At 36.9% G+C, this 21,109-nt stretch overlaps 1 protein-coding gene across 2 annotated transcripts in view; it reads left to right on the top strand.

Annotated features, from left to right (window-relative positions):
- Positions 1–7,349: 7,349 nt before the first annotated feature.
- Positions 7,350–21,109, top strand: part of PTPN3 (protein tyrosine phosphatase, non-receptor type 3) — a 96,598-nt gene continuing 82,838 nt past the window's right edge. For both annotated transcript variants that reach the window (XM_009885440.1, XM_009885441.1), the window contains exons 1-5: positions 7,350–7,487; positions 17,919–18,026; positions 18,199–18,241; positions 19,322–19,400; positions 20,884–20,928. In XM_009885440.1, coding sequence (XP_009883742.1) covers positions 7,350–7,487; positions 17,919–18,026; positions 18,199–18,241; positions 19,322–19,400; positions 20,884–20,928 — 413 coding nt within the window. The remainder of the gene's footprint in view (positions 7,488–17,918; positions 18,027–18,198; positions 18,242–19,321; positions 19,401–20,883; positions 20,929–21,109) is intronic.

The following is a 21,109-nucleotide window of genomic DNA, read 5'->3' on the forward strand; positions in this document are numbered from 1 at the left end:
ACATGTTAAAGACTTTGACTATGTAAAGAAAACAACTGTTTGGCCGAATAATCTCTATTAACCTATAATAGCAGCCTGTCCTGCTTTATTGCTAGCCAGTCTGTGTCCTCTTCAGTCTTAAGAGCAAGAACTGCTGGTATGCCTGAAGCTGTGCACGTTTTAAGGCTTTCCAGGTAAAAACCTGTAGGATGCAGGTAATGCAAACCTCTTGAAAAAAGGGGAGGGTCAAGAGGAAGAAGGATCTCAGAAAAGTTGAAGTAGAATCTTTGTCTCTAAAACTTGTCTCGCAGTGAATATATGCATAATATGTATACAGAACAAACATTTGACACAAATATTCCTTTTTTAAAGGATAATTCATTTACTTGGTGTTGTTATTCTGTCACTGTAAGTGCAGTCTGCTTTTAATAACTTAACTGATATTAATGTGTAATTAACACTCTGAAGAGAGTAAAGCATTTTCTGTTAACACCTATACAGTATTTTGAGAGCACTGAGTCTGTCATCAAGTTCCTCTCTGCCATCCATCGAGAGACTGGATGGTGCCCAACAGAAGTGTTGTCCCCAGTGCAGCTGCAGAATTAAGAGTGGGTGGCTTACGGTGCTGCACAGCTTATCTGCACCAGGTATTTGCAGCTTCTCACAGTACTTGCATTACTGTCAGTATATTATTGACTTAGTGGGATCTTAGGGACATGTCAATCAAGATATAGTGTAATGCTAGAACTAAAACTCAGGCTTATTTCCTCTCCCACCCACCTTCTCCGGTCCATCTTTGACATTCATGTGTAGTCTGGCTGAATCCAGAGTTCAAAATAGCTGGATTTCTCTTGAAAACACTTCACAATGCAAGTTACCAGAGATACGTTGTAATGGAAAGCTAAATGAAGTGCAGGGAAGGCTTGCAAAGCACTTAACTCAATCTTATGTGCTAATTAAGCACCTAACCTCTTGTAGTGGTGTGGGTATTTTTTTAATTTATTCAACTTAAATATTGGATTTTTTTCTTAGAGGCAATGACTACTGAGCAGTAAGTAGGTGGTACTTGATTTCTAGACATAGAACAGTCCAGTTTGTCTACTTACTTATTGGCTTTTAAAAGTAAAATAAAAAGCTAGGTTCCAATTTTGTGGAGGTTAACAAAGGAAAGAGTATTCAAAATTACTTGTAGTTTGGTTTTTGGTTTTGAATCGAGGCTTTTTTCCTTGTAACTACCTTAATTGAAACTAAAATGTTTTCAAGTATGTTCTGAATAAGTAAATAGAGATATCATCGTATATACGGTCTACCCTAAAGGCTTATTTGTGGATTAATTCCAGCACAAAGAGCTGTCAGATGAAGAGCTATCATTATATTTTACTATGAAAAAATTTCTTTTCTTTACTCATCTGTACTAGTTCTCTTAAATATTGGGCCGGCAGTATCTGCAAGAATATATGTTAATATAGGTATTTTCATACCTATTTAAGGTATAACTTCAAAATGCCTATGCTTACTTTTTTTAAATTTTTTTTTTACTGAATGGACTCATTTTCTGTGAAGAATCTCTGCCTGCAAGATCTGTTTTTCTGGAAAACTTGAGATTATAACTAGAATGACTGAAACGTTCACACAATTCTTGATAACATTTTCTCAGAATGCTTTGCTAGACCTAGTCATTATTTATATGAGAGGTAAATAATTTTGTTGTGCTGGAATGTATCACAGGTGTTAGCCACTGGAAACAAAGCTGAATTTTTAGACTTTTTTTATTTTGCTTTTAATTTGGGGGTGAAAAGCCCCTATTATAATAATATTGCTGTCTCTCTTAAGAGTGATGGTTGGAAAACTTGCAGCTACTGCTTTAGAGATTGTGTGTGTGTCTGCACACACAAACTTTCAACGTGGATATTAACCTTTATTCCGGTTCTAAGTAAGAAGATCCTGCAAGAAGGCTCTTATTCTTTGTATCTCGATTTAGAGGTACTTTTACACTATAAGCTGTAATGCTTAATCATCTAAGTCTTTCTTTTTCTAAATTTATAATTTAATTGCTTTTTTCCAAGTGATGCGAAATTTCATCATGTTTTGATACTTCTGGCTTCCAAATTTACTTTCTATATAATCTATGATCAACGTGTTAGGAAAAGTTTGTGGGAAATAACTATAGATAAGGAGCAAGTGATAACCTGCACGCATTGCTCAAAATGAAGTTTATCTTTTACTTTGGTTGTTGCTTTAGTTATGCCCTGTAATTTGAATGGAAACTTGCAAATATTGTATAGTGGGATTTTCCTCATGGGATTTTCCTGCAAAATATTAGAGTTGAATTTTTATATTAATGGCGAGCCATCTAATTTCGCACTGGGAATGTAGAAAAGCTGAAGCATTTCCTCTGCACAGGTGAAAACAAGCTGGTTTTCATAGATGTTGAGTTAAACTTCAGTCTTCTATTTGGAAAAATCTGGTTGGATAATTTAACCATTTATATGTATATTGTATCAACCCTCATTGATGATAGATATGGCTTTGAGGTGTGTAAATAATTCTTAAGTACATGGAGAGGATAATCAGACTATAAATTACTACAGAAATTTCAGGTTCACTGAGGTGGGGTTTTTTTTCTGATCGTAATTTGGGAGGTTATTTTAACCAGCAAATAGGAAAGCTGATGTATGCTGAAGAGTATTTGTGTTGGTTGTCTTAGTGCTATACATTGATACAAAGGCACCTTTAATTTGTTATACCTATTTGTAACTGTTGTTGAAAGGGTGTGCAAGACTTGGCCATATCTTTAGTACTACAGTTTTCCCCTTCATTGTCAGGGGTGGTCACTCAGACAATGAAAGTGGGTTGGAAACACTATCCTTTCATAAATGACATTCCCACAGACTCTGTAATATTTATGATTTTCAAGAGCCCAACATGGAACTATACATTTTTCCATTGTGACTGTAAAGAAACTCTGAGAACACTTATAGTGTTATTTTTGTTCTGCTTGACTGGAGTGTTATTGTAGAAGGCATGCATAACCAAACTTGTCCAGCAATGTGTTAATGTACTTGGAAAACATTAACTTCTTTCTGTAGCTGTACGTGTTGCTCCCATAAGCCTGTTGCATGGCTTGATTATGGGATAGAATTCCACATGTTTGCTTTATACCTTAGGATGAAAATAGCTGTGTTTTGGGGGTGGTTTTGTTTGTTTTTTAATTAAAACAGAACTCTCAACTTTCTAGATTCACGACGCTTATTTTGGGTAAAGGGCAATAATTATTAAACTACTTGCTTGTTGATAGAGTTTGAATTTGTCTTACAGTTTTCCGTTGGTTTGTTTTGTGAATTAGCCTTCTGCCCATGGCTACAAAGTGTGAGCTGGGATTTGCATGGAGTGGCTGGTCCTCATTGCTCAGGGCTGGAGGCTGATCGCTGGTGTTTAGAGCCAGCATATGATCTTGCCTGAGATCTCAGTGACCCTCCACCTACCCCAAGAGCAGTTGCCGTTGCAGGTTTCTTTATGTCCTTCCATGTACCCCGTTATATTGCATTGGAGTTGATAAGCCATTTCAGTAATCTGGGCTTATTTAAAATACAGCTTTAAACACAGGTCACATATGGAGGAAAAGTAGTAGAGCAGATGCTAATAACTCAGCCGCTCACCTCTCTTCTGTTCCCCTTCCCTTGCCCTTTAGACTGGGGATTTGCAAGGGTGTTCCCTTACAGGTTTACTGAGGGTATGGCACGTTAAGCTAGGACACGCAGAGTGACTTATACTGGTGCCTGTGGTGTGACACCTGTAAAATGGCTCCTTCAGGAGCTTACTGCCTACAGACTAACATAGAAGCCCATGTAAGTATGAAGTAGAGACTCTGGCTTTCTCTGCTCGGACTCCCAGCTGGTGGCAGCATCCTGGGGCTCGATTAGGCCATTTGAGCTCCAGTTGACTAATGGCTGTGGCGTCCAAACACTTAGCTGTTTATCCCGGCCTTGGCAGAGTTTCCATGGTCAGCTGGCTCTGTCAAGGACAGCCTCAGCTGAGAGACTTTGAATGCTGTAAACACAAACTGTGAACTCCAATGGTGTTGCTGGTTTGATTTCACATAAGATTGTTAAAATCAAGGAATTCCAAGTTTTCATTTGTGAACTTGATGCAAATTGGTCACACTAGCAGATTTGAACTTATTGGGATGATTTCTGAGTTACTATTTCAGTTGGGGCATCCAGCATATAAAATGAAGATACTGAAACAAATGTAACTGTGAAGAAATACCATAAAAAGCAACTGTAACTTTAATCTAAACTAAGCACCTCTCTGATTTTATGATGAACAGAAGTATAGAAGTACGTGTTACTGTTAGTTCTCGGATAGCTTCTATGGATGCTGTCAGACAGATTGTTCACAGGTTTATGGCATGGAAAAGAGCAGGTCTGACTTGCTGGAGGGCATGCGGAAGTTCAGCAATAACAATGCATACTGTACAATCACTGATAGCATTTGCAATTCTTGTTATTTTGTGAAAAACTTTGAAATGGAATTTAATCCGTGTCACAGATAGCTTTAAGGTGAAATTCCTGGCGTCTCTTATGTCTAGTTGGCAGCATTCAATGGAGATCTGAGCTTGGGTTTAGAGAGTATAATATGGTTTCTCGGGGGCGATGGTGGTTGAATTTTGTCTAGAAACTTATACATAAGTGGAGAAGAAATGTTAGGGGTCTAAGTTATGAAGAACATAAGGGGTCATAATCTGAAAATTAAACCTAGTTTACCAAACCTACCTCAAGTATGGGATAGGTTATCCAGGTGATGTGCTAGGCTTTCTACAGAGAGGGACCTTGGTGTGAAAAGGACCTGTAATTACTTGTGTTCCTATGCACAGTCAGTTAAATAAAAATCATCAATTTGTTTATTCAGGTTTTATTTTTTCACAGTTTTAAAAGCATTTGGTCTTTTGGGGGTATTTTGTGTTGGTTTTTTTTTTTCTGGATAGCAAGCATATATATGTATATAAAAATTTCATTGATGCTATTTTATCGGCTTCTATATGTGAAGTTTGAACAAGTGATCTAGCTATATTGTAACACTTGAACAATTAATGCTCTGCTGGAGAGTGAGTAGGATTAGATATCAAAATTTCTGCAACGTCTCCAAGCATGGCTCAACCTGCAGTGTGCTCTGCATGAGGAGTCCATGGCCTGAGTGTGATTTTTTTTTTTTTTTTTTTTTTGTTGTTGTTGCTTTCTCCAGGCAGATCAGGAGCTAAGTGCTAGAGACGCCTGTGGTTGTTGCTATCTGGTGAAGCTCAGCTGAAGTGGAAGAGAAGTAGAACATACTTAGAAAAAGTGGTGGAAGTGTAAGATAGAAGCAAGTGAAAAGTTCTTTTTTTGACCTCTGAGGGTGGAAAGGGGAGAAGACTGTACAGTATAATTCCTGTAATCACCTGGCTTTTTGGTAAAAAATGGACACAGTGCTGAGTAAGTAGTTTAACACTTAGCTGCTAAAAATTTAGAGAATGTGAGATTGAAGGCTTCATATACAGTTGTAATCTGGCTTTACCTTTTTGTGTGTCCTTGATAAATAGATAACTGTATGTTTTTATTTAGCAACAACATTTAACAACCATTCCTGAATAACAAAAACCCATTTTCTGGATTTAAAAAAAAAAAGTGATTAACATACTATGATTAACTACAGAGTGTATATCAAGAATAATTTCAAAGCAATAAGAGTGTATACTAGTTTATGTAGACATACCATCCACAACTCACCCAAAGATCACTTCTTCCTTTTTTCTGTCCTTTAATAACAAAAGAAAACAAAAAAAAAGCCAAAGCAAACAAACATACAAAACCCAAACCCCACACCTTTGGGAAAGAAAAGGAAAATACTGCTGATCTCCTAGGAAAAAATGCAATAAATGAGTCTTGGCAACTTACAGTTTTGATTTTAGAAAATACACAATAGAGAACTATCAATTGGCTGACCAAAAAAATAAGTATGAGAGAGTGCTTGTTGAATGCTTTTGTGTGGCTGACTTCTGAGTTTTCTGTGAGAAGGGAATTGTTTTAGCTGTTTCTAAGTATAGATTACACATCGTTACGCGAGGATGGATCACTGCACTGCTTTGTTGTCTTTGGTGCTCTATACAATTTTGCATCTCATGGCTCTTCATGCATTTCACATTTCCTTTTTGTAGTGATGTGTGAGTAGATATGATGTTTCAGAATTTTAAGTGATTTTATTCTAAATAGTGAAGTTGCTTAAAAGAAAAGTCAGCCTATGTTTTGAGGCAGATACACAAACAAAGGGAGACTGCAAAATAGTCCTGACATTGGTCTTGCTTGGCCAGCAGTCTAGGAAACACTCATATTATGCAAGTCTCTTTGTAGTTAGCCTCTAATAAGTGAGGTATGATTTGGTAATTGGTATGGTAATTAACCTGGAAAACTATCCTCCTCTTCGCTTGCCAACTGGCTTTATATGCTGTGATGTCAATTGGTAAACTGATCCAGTGAAGAGAGGCTTGAAATGTTTACAGGCTTGACTGTATTTAATTCATCTCTTGTTTCAATGAATAGCTATTTTCTGTTTGGGTTTTTTTTGTTGTTGTTTTTGTTTGTTTGTTTGTGTAAACTGGTTTTCAGAATTTTCGTGTTCATGAAGATTTTTGAAAGAAAAAAAAAGGGGAAAAAAAACAAACTCCAACAAAACTTGTGTGTGTGCATGTGTGATGTTCTTGGATATAAATTTCTGGCTTCATGAATTTATGTATGCTAGGCTGTAAAATATTGACATGCTTTTAATGTTAATTCTGGTTGCCTTACATATGGTGTTTGTATATATATTTCTGAAACAAAATGGTATTTGACAGAATATGATCTGCCTTAACTCAAGACTTTTTTCAGCTGAGAGTAAACAATTGTTTTATTATAATGAAACTACTATGGTAAATATAAAAATATGTAGGAAACGTATAAGGGGGTGAGGCATTTACTAGTTACAGATGATTAAAAACTTGTCTTGACATTGCCTTCCTGCTTTATAGTAGGTGTTTGGGTTTTTTACTGATTTAAACTCAGGCAATGGCCCATGCCTAACCTAAGTATGCATTGAAGGGGTTACCTGTGATTCTGTTTAGGACGTTCACATTTAGAAAATGGAAGCCCCTCTAAATATGCATTTATGTTCTGGTTTACGATGTGATAATTTTACAACTTATTTTCTATAAGAAGCATTTGTTATTATAGGTATTTTGGGTGTAATAAGGTGTTAATGATATTGTGGGTTTCTCTGAAAAAGCATAGATGAAACAGTGAATTACATGAACTGTTATTAAACATAATTTTTGTTTTATAGGTTATTCAGCAATAGTTATGAACTCCCGTTTACGAGCCTTAGGTGGGAGGATAAATAACATACGAGCATCAGAACTACCAAAAGAGAAAACTCGATCAGAGATAATCTGTAATGTCCACTTTTTGGATGGCTCAGTACAAAGCTTCAAAGTCAACGTAAGTTTGGAGAACTACTTTTTTTTTTTTTTTTTTTAAATACATAGAAACTTGTTTGAAAGCTGAAGATCAAATGTGGGACCTTGAGGCATGAGATTACTAAAAGATGTTGAAGATGTAGCTTCTTTGCCATTACAAATTGCAGAATTACTGGTTATGAAATAGATTTATAAAGTGCTATTTTAGTTTTCTTTAAAATCAACCGACTGAAATGTCATAAAATTATGGCATGCAGATTGTATCTGGAAAAAGGTCTTCTGTATGGTATGGGAACCATGAAGAAACAGCTCTGGTGATCATTATCAGCTATGAATAAGTAATTCATATTTAAAGGGGAGTCCTAAGTTTGGATGTACTCCTCCTTTTCTCCCGTCAAAGGGTTGGTAGTGCTAAAAGGAGGAGTCCTTGTGAATTCCTGTAGTGTCAATGCATATTTTCTGAAACGCAAAGATGATGTAAATAGCGAAGGCATCATGGCTTAGCAGAGCAGTTCTTTTCAGTCTTTTGTATTTTAATGTAGTCTCTTTATCTGGGAGCAGGGAGAGAAAGGGGGTTAAAGGAGGTTTGTACTCTACATTTTTACTCTATTTTATGCTCTGAATATTTTGGTTTATAACCTTCAGGACTGATTAAAAGTGTTTGTTAGTTTTTAAATAAAAACAGGAAATACCTTAATTCCTTGATCAATTTTCAATAGAATTATCTGACCATGCAGAAAAACTGTGGATGATTTTAAGTATAGTTGTGTGGATTTGTGTATATGACACTTGTTTTATCCAATTTGCCCTGTTTGAGAAGCAGCATTTTGCTGAGGAAGCTGTGCTATTGGGTATCTTAGATGATGCAATGCTCTCCTGTAGGAAATTGAAAACTTCACCTGAAAACTGTATTTTCCTAACTGTTGTTACAGTTCTCTTTGCAGACTGATTTTATTTTTGAACTTTCTGTTGGATATTTTTTTTAAATAGAAATTATTTGATAGGTAAACAGATGCTTTTCATTCTTATATATTCAGAATTAGGCTCATATTTCAGTATATGTTTTATATACTATATATGTGTATATTTATATACATATATATGTGTGTGTATATATATGAAGTAGCTAACATTAGGGAATGGGGTACAAGGAGAGTAGGTATGTAACAGAAAGAGCAACACGTTAGTATACAATTTCCATTGCTCATCTTCAGCATGTGGTATAGGATTGCCTTGTCTGTCAATGAGCTAGCGTAATTGCCCTCCTGCCCCTGCACAAGAATCTTTGAAAAATGAGGGATTTAAAACTTTTTTAATTCCGTGCATAGTAGTATGTTCTTCCTTGTAAACAGGTGTTTATGCAGCTTTAGATTTAGTGCTTGGCCTGAAGTCCAGCACTGTACAAGTGAACTTTGCTTCTCATTTCGTCCTTTAAGCTGTGAATGCAATATGACAAATGGGAACCATTTTGGAACTCCAGACCCAGCTGATTTCTTACCCTGGGCGTATGCTGAAGGCAGGGAATCCCTGTATCCCTGCTGGTTACCTCCTTCATCCAGGAATTGGAAGGGTCTCCTTTACTGTAGCTGTAATGCTGAACTCCCGTAGGGGTAATGCAGGACCCATTATCACTTTATTGAAACGAAGCAGGGAGCATGGCTACCTCACTGTGTTATGGGCTAATGCAAGGAACAGGTTTACCAGAAGATTCATGCTCTTCGAGTACTGAGCTTTCATACCGATAGTGAGGGAGCCTGTGCTTATCTGTCAAGATGGCCCTTCCTGATTATCTAACCCTGATATCTGCCTAAGAACAGGCTTTGCTGCACTCTGGTTGTGTTGCAAAGTCCAGTTCTCAAAAGAGTTTGAAGCTGGCTGCAGAAAATTTGTGTCCAAGTTCTGCTTATGAACAGAAAAATTCAGCTTCGTGAAGTTTGTGCCTGACTCTGTGTGTGTGTGTTTATTTTAATTGCCAACATCATTCAGTTTTATGTCTGTGAGCAAAGAGGACTGTGGTCAGTCTGGGAATCGGCTAGGCATGTATTGAAGGAAAGTAAGTTTTGCTCTGAACGGATTTTCCCCACTAGTCAAGTCTTTGTTGCTATAGAGAAACTGTTTCTCATATAAACACATCAATTAATAGATCTGATTTTGCTCCATACTTTTTTCATTTCTGGATGCTAGTTCAACTGATAATTCTATATTTTTAAGAAATTAAATATGCATATCCCGTGGCATGATTATCCATAAGACAAATTAACAGCAATGTATTTAGTAATGTAGTAATACATGGTTAAAATGAAGGTGCTTTCTGAAATGACTAGACATAGATACATTGATAAAAAGACATAGTATGTCTTGTGAATGTTGTTATATATTTTCTATTTATTTTACTTTCTCAGTTTTTACTGTTACTGCTGATATCTGTTGAATCTTTCTCTCCTGTCTGAGTTTGGAGAATTGGAACTGAACAGGATCACCTCTTTTATAGCATAGGGTATAGTGTTTTCTCTTTAAAAGAACTTCAGTGTATCAGTGGAAAATTAAGGTTGGGAATTTTTCAGGGTTGTATGTTTGTGGGCTAGTGGTACCTGGTTGAGGTTTATGAAAGCTCTACATTTGGGTATATGTTACACTAATATTAGGCTAATATTCAGGTATACATAAGTGTGCTTTAACATTCATAGAAAGGGTTATACTTGTCTACCACAGGTAGTGGAAAGTGAATGGGGAAGAGCAGGATACTCAAAGCTTGGCCTTTGTCCATTTGATAGTATAAATGGAATCAAAGCCTATTCCTATCCTAATGACAGCAGACTGAAAAATGCTGAGTATTGCTTTGTCATGTAGCAGCTATCTGAACACAGAATTCTCACTGCAAGAGGATTTCTGTCTTTCAAAGGCATAGGGGCACTATATAGAAAAATAACATCGAAGAAAAGAAATGTCAAGGGTAAGAGGAAGCTTGAGAGAAATGTGCTTTGAATTTAAGCAAATAGCTATTCCTAAGTTGTTATTTCTAATATCTTGTTGGCACTGCACAGATGCTCAAGGCTAGTAAATTTGAGGTGGATTTAAATGTAATACAAAGATGATAGATGAAGTAGTCTAAACTTTCAACCTATTGATATGCTGAAAAGAACAACTTGAGTATTTTGAAATTTTGAACTAGTACTAAGTGACATCTTTAAAATGATGGTAGAACACTCATGATATCTCCAAATACTGAACAAGAACAGGGAGAATAGAGATACAAGTTTCATTCTGTAGCAACGGGATATTTATAGAGCCCACAGAGCTGATTTTAATGAAACTTTGTTATCAAACTGCATGGGCTCATGAAACTTACGAAGTTATAGCTATAGGTCTCTCTATGATTCTGCTAGATGGTATTTTATTTTTGCAGTGGTTGCATCTGTAGCAATGTGAATGAAAACTGCATATCCTAAAACTGGGCAACGGAAGAAGGAAGGTGAATTTTGCTTATGGAAATAACCTAAGGGACTTTCTATCATTTGAGAAACCTGCAGAGAGCTGCTTATCTTGGTTCTTGCAAATTTGTTCTTATTAAGCGCCTATCCCAAAGAATATCAGTAGCCTGACCAACTGTAAATAAAGACTTAATTTCAAGAGAGCAGTGCCATTTTTCTCCTGGATTTTTGACTTGGCAGAGTAGTGAAGTGATAGGCTTTTTTATTCATTGTTTTTATTTAAAGGAACTTATACTGCAGTTTTGGTGCATCTGAAATTTGTATTGATGGTCTCACAAAGAGTTAATCGGTATAACTTGCGGTATGTGCTGTTCTTATGTCATCATAATCAAGAAAGTTCACATGGGAGTAGAGACAGACGCATTCCACTACACTGCTTACAGTCCAAATAGAAATATATGTTAACTCTGCATGGCTGAAATAGCCTTTCTTGTCTTTCCCCCGTTATGTGTTTCAGTTTTCAGATGGAACATGTCTGAAGTCCAGGCGAACAATAGAAGGTGGAAATAAGCTAAGAGTTGGAAATGTTCTTCTTTCAAAAACATATTAGAGACAAAGGCTTGACTGCACTTGGTACCGAGTGTTGCACTTGATTTTAATTATATTCTTGTTTTCTTGAACCTTCCCAATAAATTTCAGGTGTTTAAATTTTGTGATAAGATTAGTTTACTTCTGTCTCTGATGTTACCTCTGTCTTGTTCTAAGGCTACAATGCACAAGTTTTCCACATGGGGAAAATGTTAGTGGTCATTGTAATATACACAGAATGTGCTCACATACCATGTTTGGGTGTGTTTAATAGGTGTATATTGAGCAATAATGCAAATTTATTTGTAACTTTTGGTATAAACATGGAGGAATTTTCCATTATTGCTTTACTTTGATTCGTGTATCAGGAATGACCACTTGGGAAGTATGCCTCTCAGTTTACAGTAAATTGACTTTTGTGAAGGGATAAAATTTACAGCGTCAGATCACTTCTGTATTACATTGTCTTTCTGAGTTGATGCTTATGTCTTAGTACCTGTGATTTTTGCTTTTAGACTAGTCAGCTTTTAGTAATAGGATCTCCTTCTAGAAATAAAATTATTAGGCAGTAATAACGAGAAAAGTTACACAACTTGAAATTCAAATCGTAAGGAATGTTTTTCCGTTCCCACAGTCTGTTAAGCTCCTTCTTCCAGTATTTGAGAAGGAACATGACTGTTACCACTAACAACAACAATTACTACTGGAATGTTTAAAATAAGGGGCAGAGATACAAGTCTTAAAGGTTCTTTTTGATTGTGCGTTTGAGTTTTATAATTTTAAATAGTAATAGTAAAATGCAAGGATGCAGAATTGTTGGATCTTTGTCGCAAAGTTTTCCTGCTGGGTATTGTTTGATAATACAAGACAGTTTAGTGCTAATCTGTGTCCCTTCATGCTGAAAGACCTGCTGTATGAAGTTTTAGGTTGACAACAAATATTTAGGTTTAGTTTGAGGCAGATCAGTATAATCTATGACTGGAAAGCAGTAAGATGGTATGAAATTTGATTATGCCTTTGAGGACAGTGAGAAAGTGATCTGACCTACAGCAGGCTTGTTAGTCTTAGCCCTTTGCGGGGCCTGACTTAGTAATAAATGCTGAAAGAAAGAACTAGCAGAGGAGAGGTTTTTTTCCAGTTAGAACTGGAATGACTGACCTCATGTATATGTTTGTTTTAAATCATTTTTGAGGCAGAGAAAATGTAGTGGGTCAAAACTCTGTGGGCATGGATAAATATTTTCTGTGATCTTTATATAGGAAAATACTGCACTGGAGTGTTACTGAAGAGTTACGGGATGGGCAGGGAGTTGGATCAAGAGGTGGCAGTAGATCTTGCTGAAAAGGAGATGTTAAACAGTGTAAGGACACTAATAAAGTTCTGGACTGTCAAATTTCATTAACATAGCTAATGATTTTTTTTCACTAAATCAAACCCGTAAGGTTTGGGGCATTATTAACAATAAAAAAGGTACAGGAATATGGGGTAGCAGATAGGTTATTTTGAACAAGGAGTAATTGCAGTGAGGGAAATCAGTAGTGTAAACTAATAGCTTTCATAAGATGAGGTAATGTTTTTTTTAAGCTCAATTTTCAGTTGCAAACAATAGAGGAGGAGAACACTGGTAGGCTGAGCTGCTCATGTGTTGTTGTTAAAAAGGTGAGTGCTATTATGCACCGGGCAGGAATCTTCAGCCAATGTCAAGGAAGTATCAACAGTGTTAGTCTTGGCATCGAAGCCACCTTCCAGCAAATGTCGCGTGTGGATCCTGGCTACTTGCAGACAAAAGAGGGAAGTTCCAGTCAGGCAGGCATAGAAAGTACAACTGGGATGCTCTGCAAAAGTCTGCACCTAACAAAAGAAGAGCCTGTTCTGTTTATTCTAGCTAAACAAAATCTTGCATGCTCTGAATAAGAGCATCAGGTGAGTAAATAAATTTCAGGAAAAGGACAGAGTTAGCAGAAGAACAAGTAAATTAATTAGCTGTATGTAAAATTAGTGTGGAAATTAACAGAAAGTGTGGCACTTTGTTCAAGCTCATAGGCATATTGGGACCAAAGGATGCAGGGTGTTTGGTGGTGGATGACTGTTGCAGACTAAATTAGGAAAGGATGAGCTCAAACAGCAGCACATGAGGGGCAATGGGTATTGTGTCTGAAGTGAGACTGAATTTGTAAGAGTTTAGGTGGTGCTTAACTGTGAGGTTATTGTTGCCAGAAAGTGGGGGCAAAGCTCTTGCAGAGGAGAAGGACCAGGAGATGTGCTATATGTTGCACTGTCATCTTAAAGTTTCACTTTGTACCACTTACCTTGTAGAAGTTAACAAACTGAAAAGGATTACTTGCATATTTATTCCTCTACTCCAAAGAACTAATGGTCCTCACTTACGTTTATGCAGTTCTTAGGGCACTGGATCTTGATCACCCCAGCTCCCTGGCAGTACTTGACATTAAAAATAATGAAGGGGTTCTTTCTCTTCAAAATCATGCAGCTTACTAGAAATTAAGCTTGACTAATCTAAATTCCCTAAACATAGCAGGAAATTGTTGTGGCATAGGCAGAGTGTAATAGGTGTTAGTTATGACTGCTTTAAATATTAATTTCTGGCTTATCCAACATAAGGTGAAATATATTTTAAGGCAGATTTAAATGGAAATCAATGGTCTGTGGTTACGAGGTGGTTGATGCAAAGCTTTTAATGATTCAGAATAAGGATCGGTGGATGTCAGGAAGATGAAATACACGGAAGTTTCTTTTCAGGATGGAAACAAGCAAGCCTCTTGGAAGTGTTTCCTTTTAGTAGAAAAAACTTTAATATTCTGAAGATTGTCTTAAAAGCTTGTGTCACTGCAATAGGATAGGCTAGTGTGGAAAGTGCATAATTTTTTTTAATCTCATTTAAGAAAGGCAAGAAAGAGCTTTAAGAATGTCTTAACTACTTGCTGTAATGGTTAACAGGGTTACGAAGAACTTGGTTCTAATGCCCAGTTTAGCTGAGCAGGATTCATGTTATTTTGCCCTTTTCCTATGGCAGATGGGAGTGAAGATATGGTGTGTTGTAAAGCTCTTGACACATTGTAGTATTAGAGTACACTGTGGCTATAGACTGTACTGGAATGGATGTCAAAATTCAAAAGCAGCAATGTGAGGTGCTTAGCCTGCCTCACTTTACACCTAGATCTCAAAACTGTTTATGTGCAAAACAGATTGAAGATTGTGAAGCGTAAGCTGTGTCATAACTTTATTTTTAGCTGTATAGGCTGAGAAATAATTGGGGCGTTTCTTAAAACAAAGCCAAAGACGAGTAAATATAAATTTTCTTGAGGAAAAACAACAAAAACCTTCAGCTTCGGGAGTTTTAACAACTGAAGAAGACTTCAACAATTTAAAATTACATTTTGTACTTAGCTTAGATTTCTGGAGCAGTGCTAGATCTAGGCACTGTGGAAGAAACTTTGTGCTTTTAATACTAGGGAGCAAGAACTGGAGCCACAGAAAAGTAGTGTTGGAAGTTGCTTTTGATAGGAAATGTAGAGAGGAGGAAGAGAAGGAAATAGTAGGTATGTGGGTGGAGGAGACTAGTACTGGCTGAGCAGCTGAGTTTAGGGTTGGGAGACCCATGGGAACATTGCAAAGAGAGAACTGTGACTGCTGAGCAAGAATATTGTAGCAGGGAGCTTACTTATCTTTCCAGGGAAGCAGTGGGAAGGCTCAGTAATTCATGTGTGCTGGGGGAGAAGGGGGATGCAGCTGTGAGAGGATGGGGAGGAAGAACGTGAAAGTGCCTGAATTGGGCAGAAGGACCATAAGCATGAAAAATGAGAGGGGGAATTGGGAGATAATGCTGTTGCAAAGAAAGGAGCCTGAGGGGAGTCAGGAGTGTTGAAATTCAGAGAGGAAATTAGCAGAAGAATCTGCCCTCTGTGGTCTTCTCCTGCCACTTGGAATGAAACCTGAGATGCCTGAACACTTTCTTTCAATAAAGTGTATGTTTCATCCCCTGTAATTACTGCTTTTCGTCACAATATAACTTCAGTTGCTCATTTAGGTCGTGTAAGAAGTATGCACCATAGATGCGCAATTATGCTTCTGAGTTGTGTAGGTGTCAAGTGTTGTCACTTTGAAAGCATTTTAACATTCTGCTTATAAAAACACAACCCTGGGGAAATGAATAAGTTATGTATAGTAAGGCAGTGCTAAAGGTAAATGTATTCACACCAGGAAATGCCCATTATTTCAGAGGGTTAAGGTGACATCTGCTGTTTTCATAGGGGCCTCTTGTGTATATATATGGATAATCTCTGATAGTAAAGCTCAGTCTTCATGGCAGAGCCCACCTCATTGATGGTGCTGGAAAGAACTGCCTGAAGGATGGAGGCTGTGTGGAGCAGGAAGTGACTTGGTTGCGTGGTCCTTACCTGTTGCTGATATTTCGGTTTCTAAAGTGGATCTAGATCTACACTATTTCAGAAAAAAAGTGGGGTTGATCAATGGTGGTTTAATCAACCGTGCCGTGGTTTGAATAGTGCAAGGAACAGTAGCCTGTTGGAGAGGAGTAGGAGTGTGCAGCTGGGGAAGACAGAAGGGACAGAGCTGCTGCTTTTGATGGCCACAGATACTCACAGGCCTGAGTGGACTTGCATTTATTGTGAGACCCCAACTATTTTTTGTGAAAGTTAAACAAGATGGGAGACTTTTGGAGGGAAAGGATAGTGTCATACATAAGACAGTCGAGTGTTGCCTCCATTGTTTTCTTCATATGTGATTTTGCTCCAGAAAAACGGGCACAACTTTTCACAGGAGGCCAATAGTTGACTATTACCTTACCTTGCATCTGGACCCTGATGTAGAAACACGGAGCATTCAAATCACAAATGAGCTACTAGGAGTTCTTTTCTAGCGATAGGAAGTGTTGGATAATATTCCATCCTCCAAAATAAGGTAGGCAGATGGGTATCTTTTGCTTGACTCTTTGTTCTTCTTTTCCCATCTTTTAAATAGGAAGAATGCTTTTATGACATAATGGACAACTGTGGAATATGTTACTATTTAAAGCACTCAATTAAAACAGTGTGGTACCCTGTTTAAAAAATGAAAAAAAGACACTGTCTTCTCAACAGGACTTGAGCGTTGTATAATAAACAAGGTCTAGACAGAAAGAATTTAATACAATATCGTGTTCTTGGCTTAAGTGAGCACTCTTACACACTGAGTAAGACTGGGGCCATCCACAAAAATGTGGCCACTATCATGAGTCCTTTTTTTCAAGACATTGCTTAAAAAAATAAAGAAATCTGTTTAACAAATCAAAACTTAATTAAATCAGAACTTAATTTTTGAGAAATTTGTTTCAGAACATAGTGCTTGCCTTTTGCAGTCTAAATAATTTTCCTGTGGTAAAGTTGTGGTTTTTTGGGGGGGTTTGTTGGTTTTGGTTTTTTTTTTGCATGTCCGCAATTTATTTCTGCTTTTAAGAGGGAGATTTTGAATATCATGTGAAAAATTAGTTTGCTGTATTTTTTGAATAGATAAGATACCAAGCAAACCGGTCTGATTTTTGTTCTGCCCAGCAATTTTGTATATAAAAATCTAGACCTAAAATATCGTACAGCTTTGCAAGCTATTTATTACGTATTAGCATATTTAGGACTGCAATCTTGTTGAGGGGTTTGGGTTTGTTTCTTTTTGTGGTTGGGTTTTTTTTAATAGAATTGGTTCATAGTGTTCTTTGGCAGAAGTTAGCTAATCTGCTCTCCACGATGCCATGGCATGGAGATACTTGTTTGGTTTTGGGAAAATTATATCATGCTTATGCTTCTGGATCTCCGCTACCTGTGTAATTCCCCAGTTGTTCTGTGAAACCTGGCTTGAGGAACATCTAGGCAGAAAGTGGGGTGCCTGAATGGCAGCTGAGCGTGTGGGAGTTCAGGCTAAAGTATCGGACCTTATGGCTGAAGCACAGCATCCTCCTACTTTTTCCCCCATCCTAGTGTGTACTGTGACTTTGCCTCTTGACAGCTGAGGTGGAAACAGGAGTGGCTGCTTTGGTGGTGACAGCAGCGGCCAGAGCAGCCCCATGTGGCTGTAAGCCATCCTTGCAGGCTACAGCTCCGGATGAACGGCACTGCTCCTACAGGCTGTGCTCAAGGGAGAGGTTGTCGGCTTAAAATTAAATTGCTGGACCCACCTCAAAGGCTTGAGTTCGTGTCAGTTTGTATTACAAGATTACACATGCCTAATGTATTTTGAAAAGAAGCCTCTCAAAAAAAAAAAAAGTTAGTTTTATCCGAATTAAGTTGTTATTGCTGAGCAACTTTGAACCAATAAATTAGCAGCAGTTGCATTCTTTTAAAAAATAAATTTATTTTAATTAATTGTATCTAAAAGTGTGTAAACTTTGCAGAGTTTCACTTCTGAAGTTTTCTTCTTTTCAGAAACAAGACACTGGACAGATTTTGTTGGATATGACCTATAACCAGTTGGGTGTGACAGAGAAGGAATATTTTGGTTTACAGCAAAATGAAACTTCAGTAGATTCACCTGTAAGTATAGCAAATAATAAATGTGTGTGCACGTATAGGTGTGTATACATGTATACACGCATATATGCATACACGTGTGTATACACACCTGTACATGCACACACATACACATAAATAAACAGTATTTATTTGTAAATATTTTTAATCCATCTAATAGTTTTTCATTTCACAGCGATGGCTTGAACCAAACAAACCTATTAGAAAACAGTTAAAAGGTAAGACTTGTTTTTAATATCTTGATTGTAACTGTGTAGTCCTGCTTTTCTGTGTTCTTATGACTAGATTAATATAGTTCTTATAAATAAGTGCATCCAGATGGTAGTTTTTCTTTAAGAGCAAGTCTGATCTCTGCCAATCTTTTCAGCAGAGATTTCTACATCTTACTGCTACATCAGTGCTAATAAGACGTGGTAGCACTAACTTTGGTGCTTTAACAATGTCTAAACCTGGCTTCTGAACAGTGTTGGACATCATGGCCGTGAAAGCAGTAGTCATATCGTGGTGCCAGTAAACTCCTCCTGATAGGGAATATAAAGATGAAGGGTTTTAATCGAGGGAAGTGGAGTGAGTTTTATGTATCGGTTCTGGCAATTTCTTGTCTCAAGCATAAAATTATTTTTTTTCTTATTCTACTTGTTTGTATTAAAAACCAACCAAGCAAACAACAAGCACCACACACTTCCAAGTGCATATGTTGTTCTAGTATGTCTTGTTTATAAACAGCTTTGGGTAACACAGAATGCTTACCAAGAAGGACAAGCTGGCCAGCATGACCCTGCCAGATAGCAGCTTAGGAGGACCGAGTGACACTGTCCGAATTTGTGCAGTGCAGGTTGAGCTGTGTTTTTCAGCTCTCTTATTTCTACCATATGGTGTAGATTGTGTATGAATTGAAATAAAAATACACTAAGTTAACATAGTGAACTTCTGTTAATTTCTTGTATTTATATGTATGATAGAATTGAGCATTATTCAAATTGAGACACTTCAAATACATTTGCTGCTTTTTTTTTCTTTTAATACCTATGAGGCAAAGATAACTAAATAATGCCTTTTATGTAAAGTAGCATATACAAAGTACTTTAAATGAAAGCATCGTGATATTTGAGAGTATTTTCTTCTCATATTTGGTGTTGCAGGATCAGGAGAGACTTCTTGTGGTTTATTTTCGTGAGAAAAACATGAGATTTCTATGTGGTTGTTCATGTAATTTTTCTAGAAATATAGAAGTAAAAATCTTAGGCTCTTTCTTTTTTAAACAAAAAAAATTGATTTGCTCTTCTAAAATGTTGCAGGAGGTTTTCCCTGCACCCTTCGTTTTCGTGTAAGGTTTTTTATACCTGATCCTAACACACTTCAGCAAGAACAAACCAGGTAACTTCTGTTTGATGTTTACTTCTGTGAACTAAGAATGTGTAAAGCCCTCCTTTCACATCTCCACAGCTTGGCAACCTATGCTTTATTAGGTGGATAACTTTGTATAACTCTTTGTATTAAATGTGCTTGGAGTTGACAGCTTGATGTGGTGCTCATAATGAATGGTTTCTGCTATACACAGCCTACAACTCCAAAATACAGCCAGAGTATAAGCTAGTATAAAGATTGCAGGTGTTATATTTGCACCTTGGATTATTTTTTTTTTGAGACCTTTGTTGCTTGAAGTACCTGCCTATTGCATTTTTTTCTCCTTTTCTTTTCTGGTCCCTTAATTAATCAGATGCAGTGATTAAAAAATAGGGAAGTTCAATGATTAAGCTGTCTGCATACCCTAAGTCTATGTTAGAAGTTTTGTATCAACACTGAGTCAGTTTTGAACATGTGTAATAGATTTAATGCTGAGGGCATGGGAGGGTGGGGCTTATGTTGTTTCAGGAGGAATGGATCACAGTTCTTGTTTTCTAGTTTGCCCATTACTTATAACATGCAAAGATCCATAACACTTCAGTTTATAGTAGATCTTTAATTTTTTTTTTCAACCTATCTCTCAGTTTTTGCAGTGGTGGGGTGCATGAATGATAAGCAATTTTCAATCAACTTGTCACAAGGCTTTAATTGAATACTTCTTTTGTGCAGTGCTCGTGATTTGGAATTTAGGATTCCCAGGCATCCGTTAATCTGGCATTTTTGTAACATTTTCATTGTTTGTTAATTTCAGTGACTTGAGAATATAAATAGTACAGCATGTTAAATGATCTTTCTTCTAAAAAACGTAGCTATTGACCTGTTTTGGTATTTGCTAATCATCCAGTTGTAAGCTGTTCTGCAGTTTTAAACTGCAATTATTCAAAGACCTGCTCTTTATGGTTCTTCACATTCCAACTCTCCAGTATCATTGTAACATAACATTGTTGAACAACCTAATAAGAGCAAGACTGAACTGCTCTTGGAGAATTAAGAGCTTTTTGACAGCATATGCTACTTGAGAAATGTCTCATCCTCCATTGAGTAGTTCCAAGATAGACTATCACAGTTTGGGGTTGGGTTTTGGGCAGGGGGTGGGGGGTTGGGGGGTGTTTGTTTTGGTTTGGGTTGTTGTTTTTTTTAAGTTACATCTAAGATGAATATTCCTGAGAGGAAGAGAGCCTAGTTCTGTAATGGTTTGGTTTTTGTAGTGTTTGTTGTGGTATTAATACTGTGGTCCTGGAGTTGTAGTGTAGACAGCCAAAGATCTTTAAACCTGTTGTGAGAGTGAGTGGGTGTATGATTCTGTCTTTGTAAATGCCACAGAGCTTTATTCATCTGTTTGTATACTTTGTCAGGAAATCTAATAAAATAAAAATAATACATGTAACCATTTAAACCATATCTTAATTGTGAAAATAAATGTATGTCTGTTTTCCAAACAAATCTTTTCTAGGCACTTATTTTTCCTGCAATTGAAGACTGATATTGTGGAAGGAAGGTAATAAGAAGAATCTTCAATTTCTCTATAATTCTTTTAAAAATAAAAAACCAAACCCCCAAAAAGCCATTTTCTGAGGGTATCATTGCTATAAAAATGTGCCTTGTGAAATACTGCTTTAAAAGAAAATCAGATTGCTAGGAAACATTACAAATTTTCACATAGCTCACTTATTAAGAAC

The sequence above is a fragment of the Charadrius vociferus genome, unplaced genomic scaffold, assembly GCF_000708025.1.
Source record: "Charadrius vociferus isolate BGI_N301 unplaced genomic scaffold, ASM70802v2 scaffold174, whole genome shotgun sequence".
Classification (NCBI taxonomy): domain Eukaryota; kingdom Metazoa; phylum Chordata; class Aves; order Charadriiformes; family Charadriidae; genus Charadrius; species Charadrius vociferus.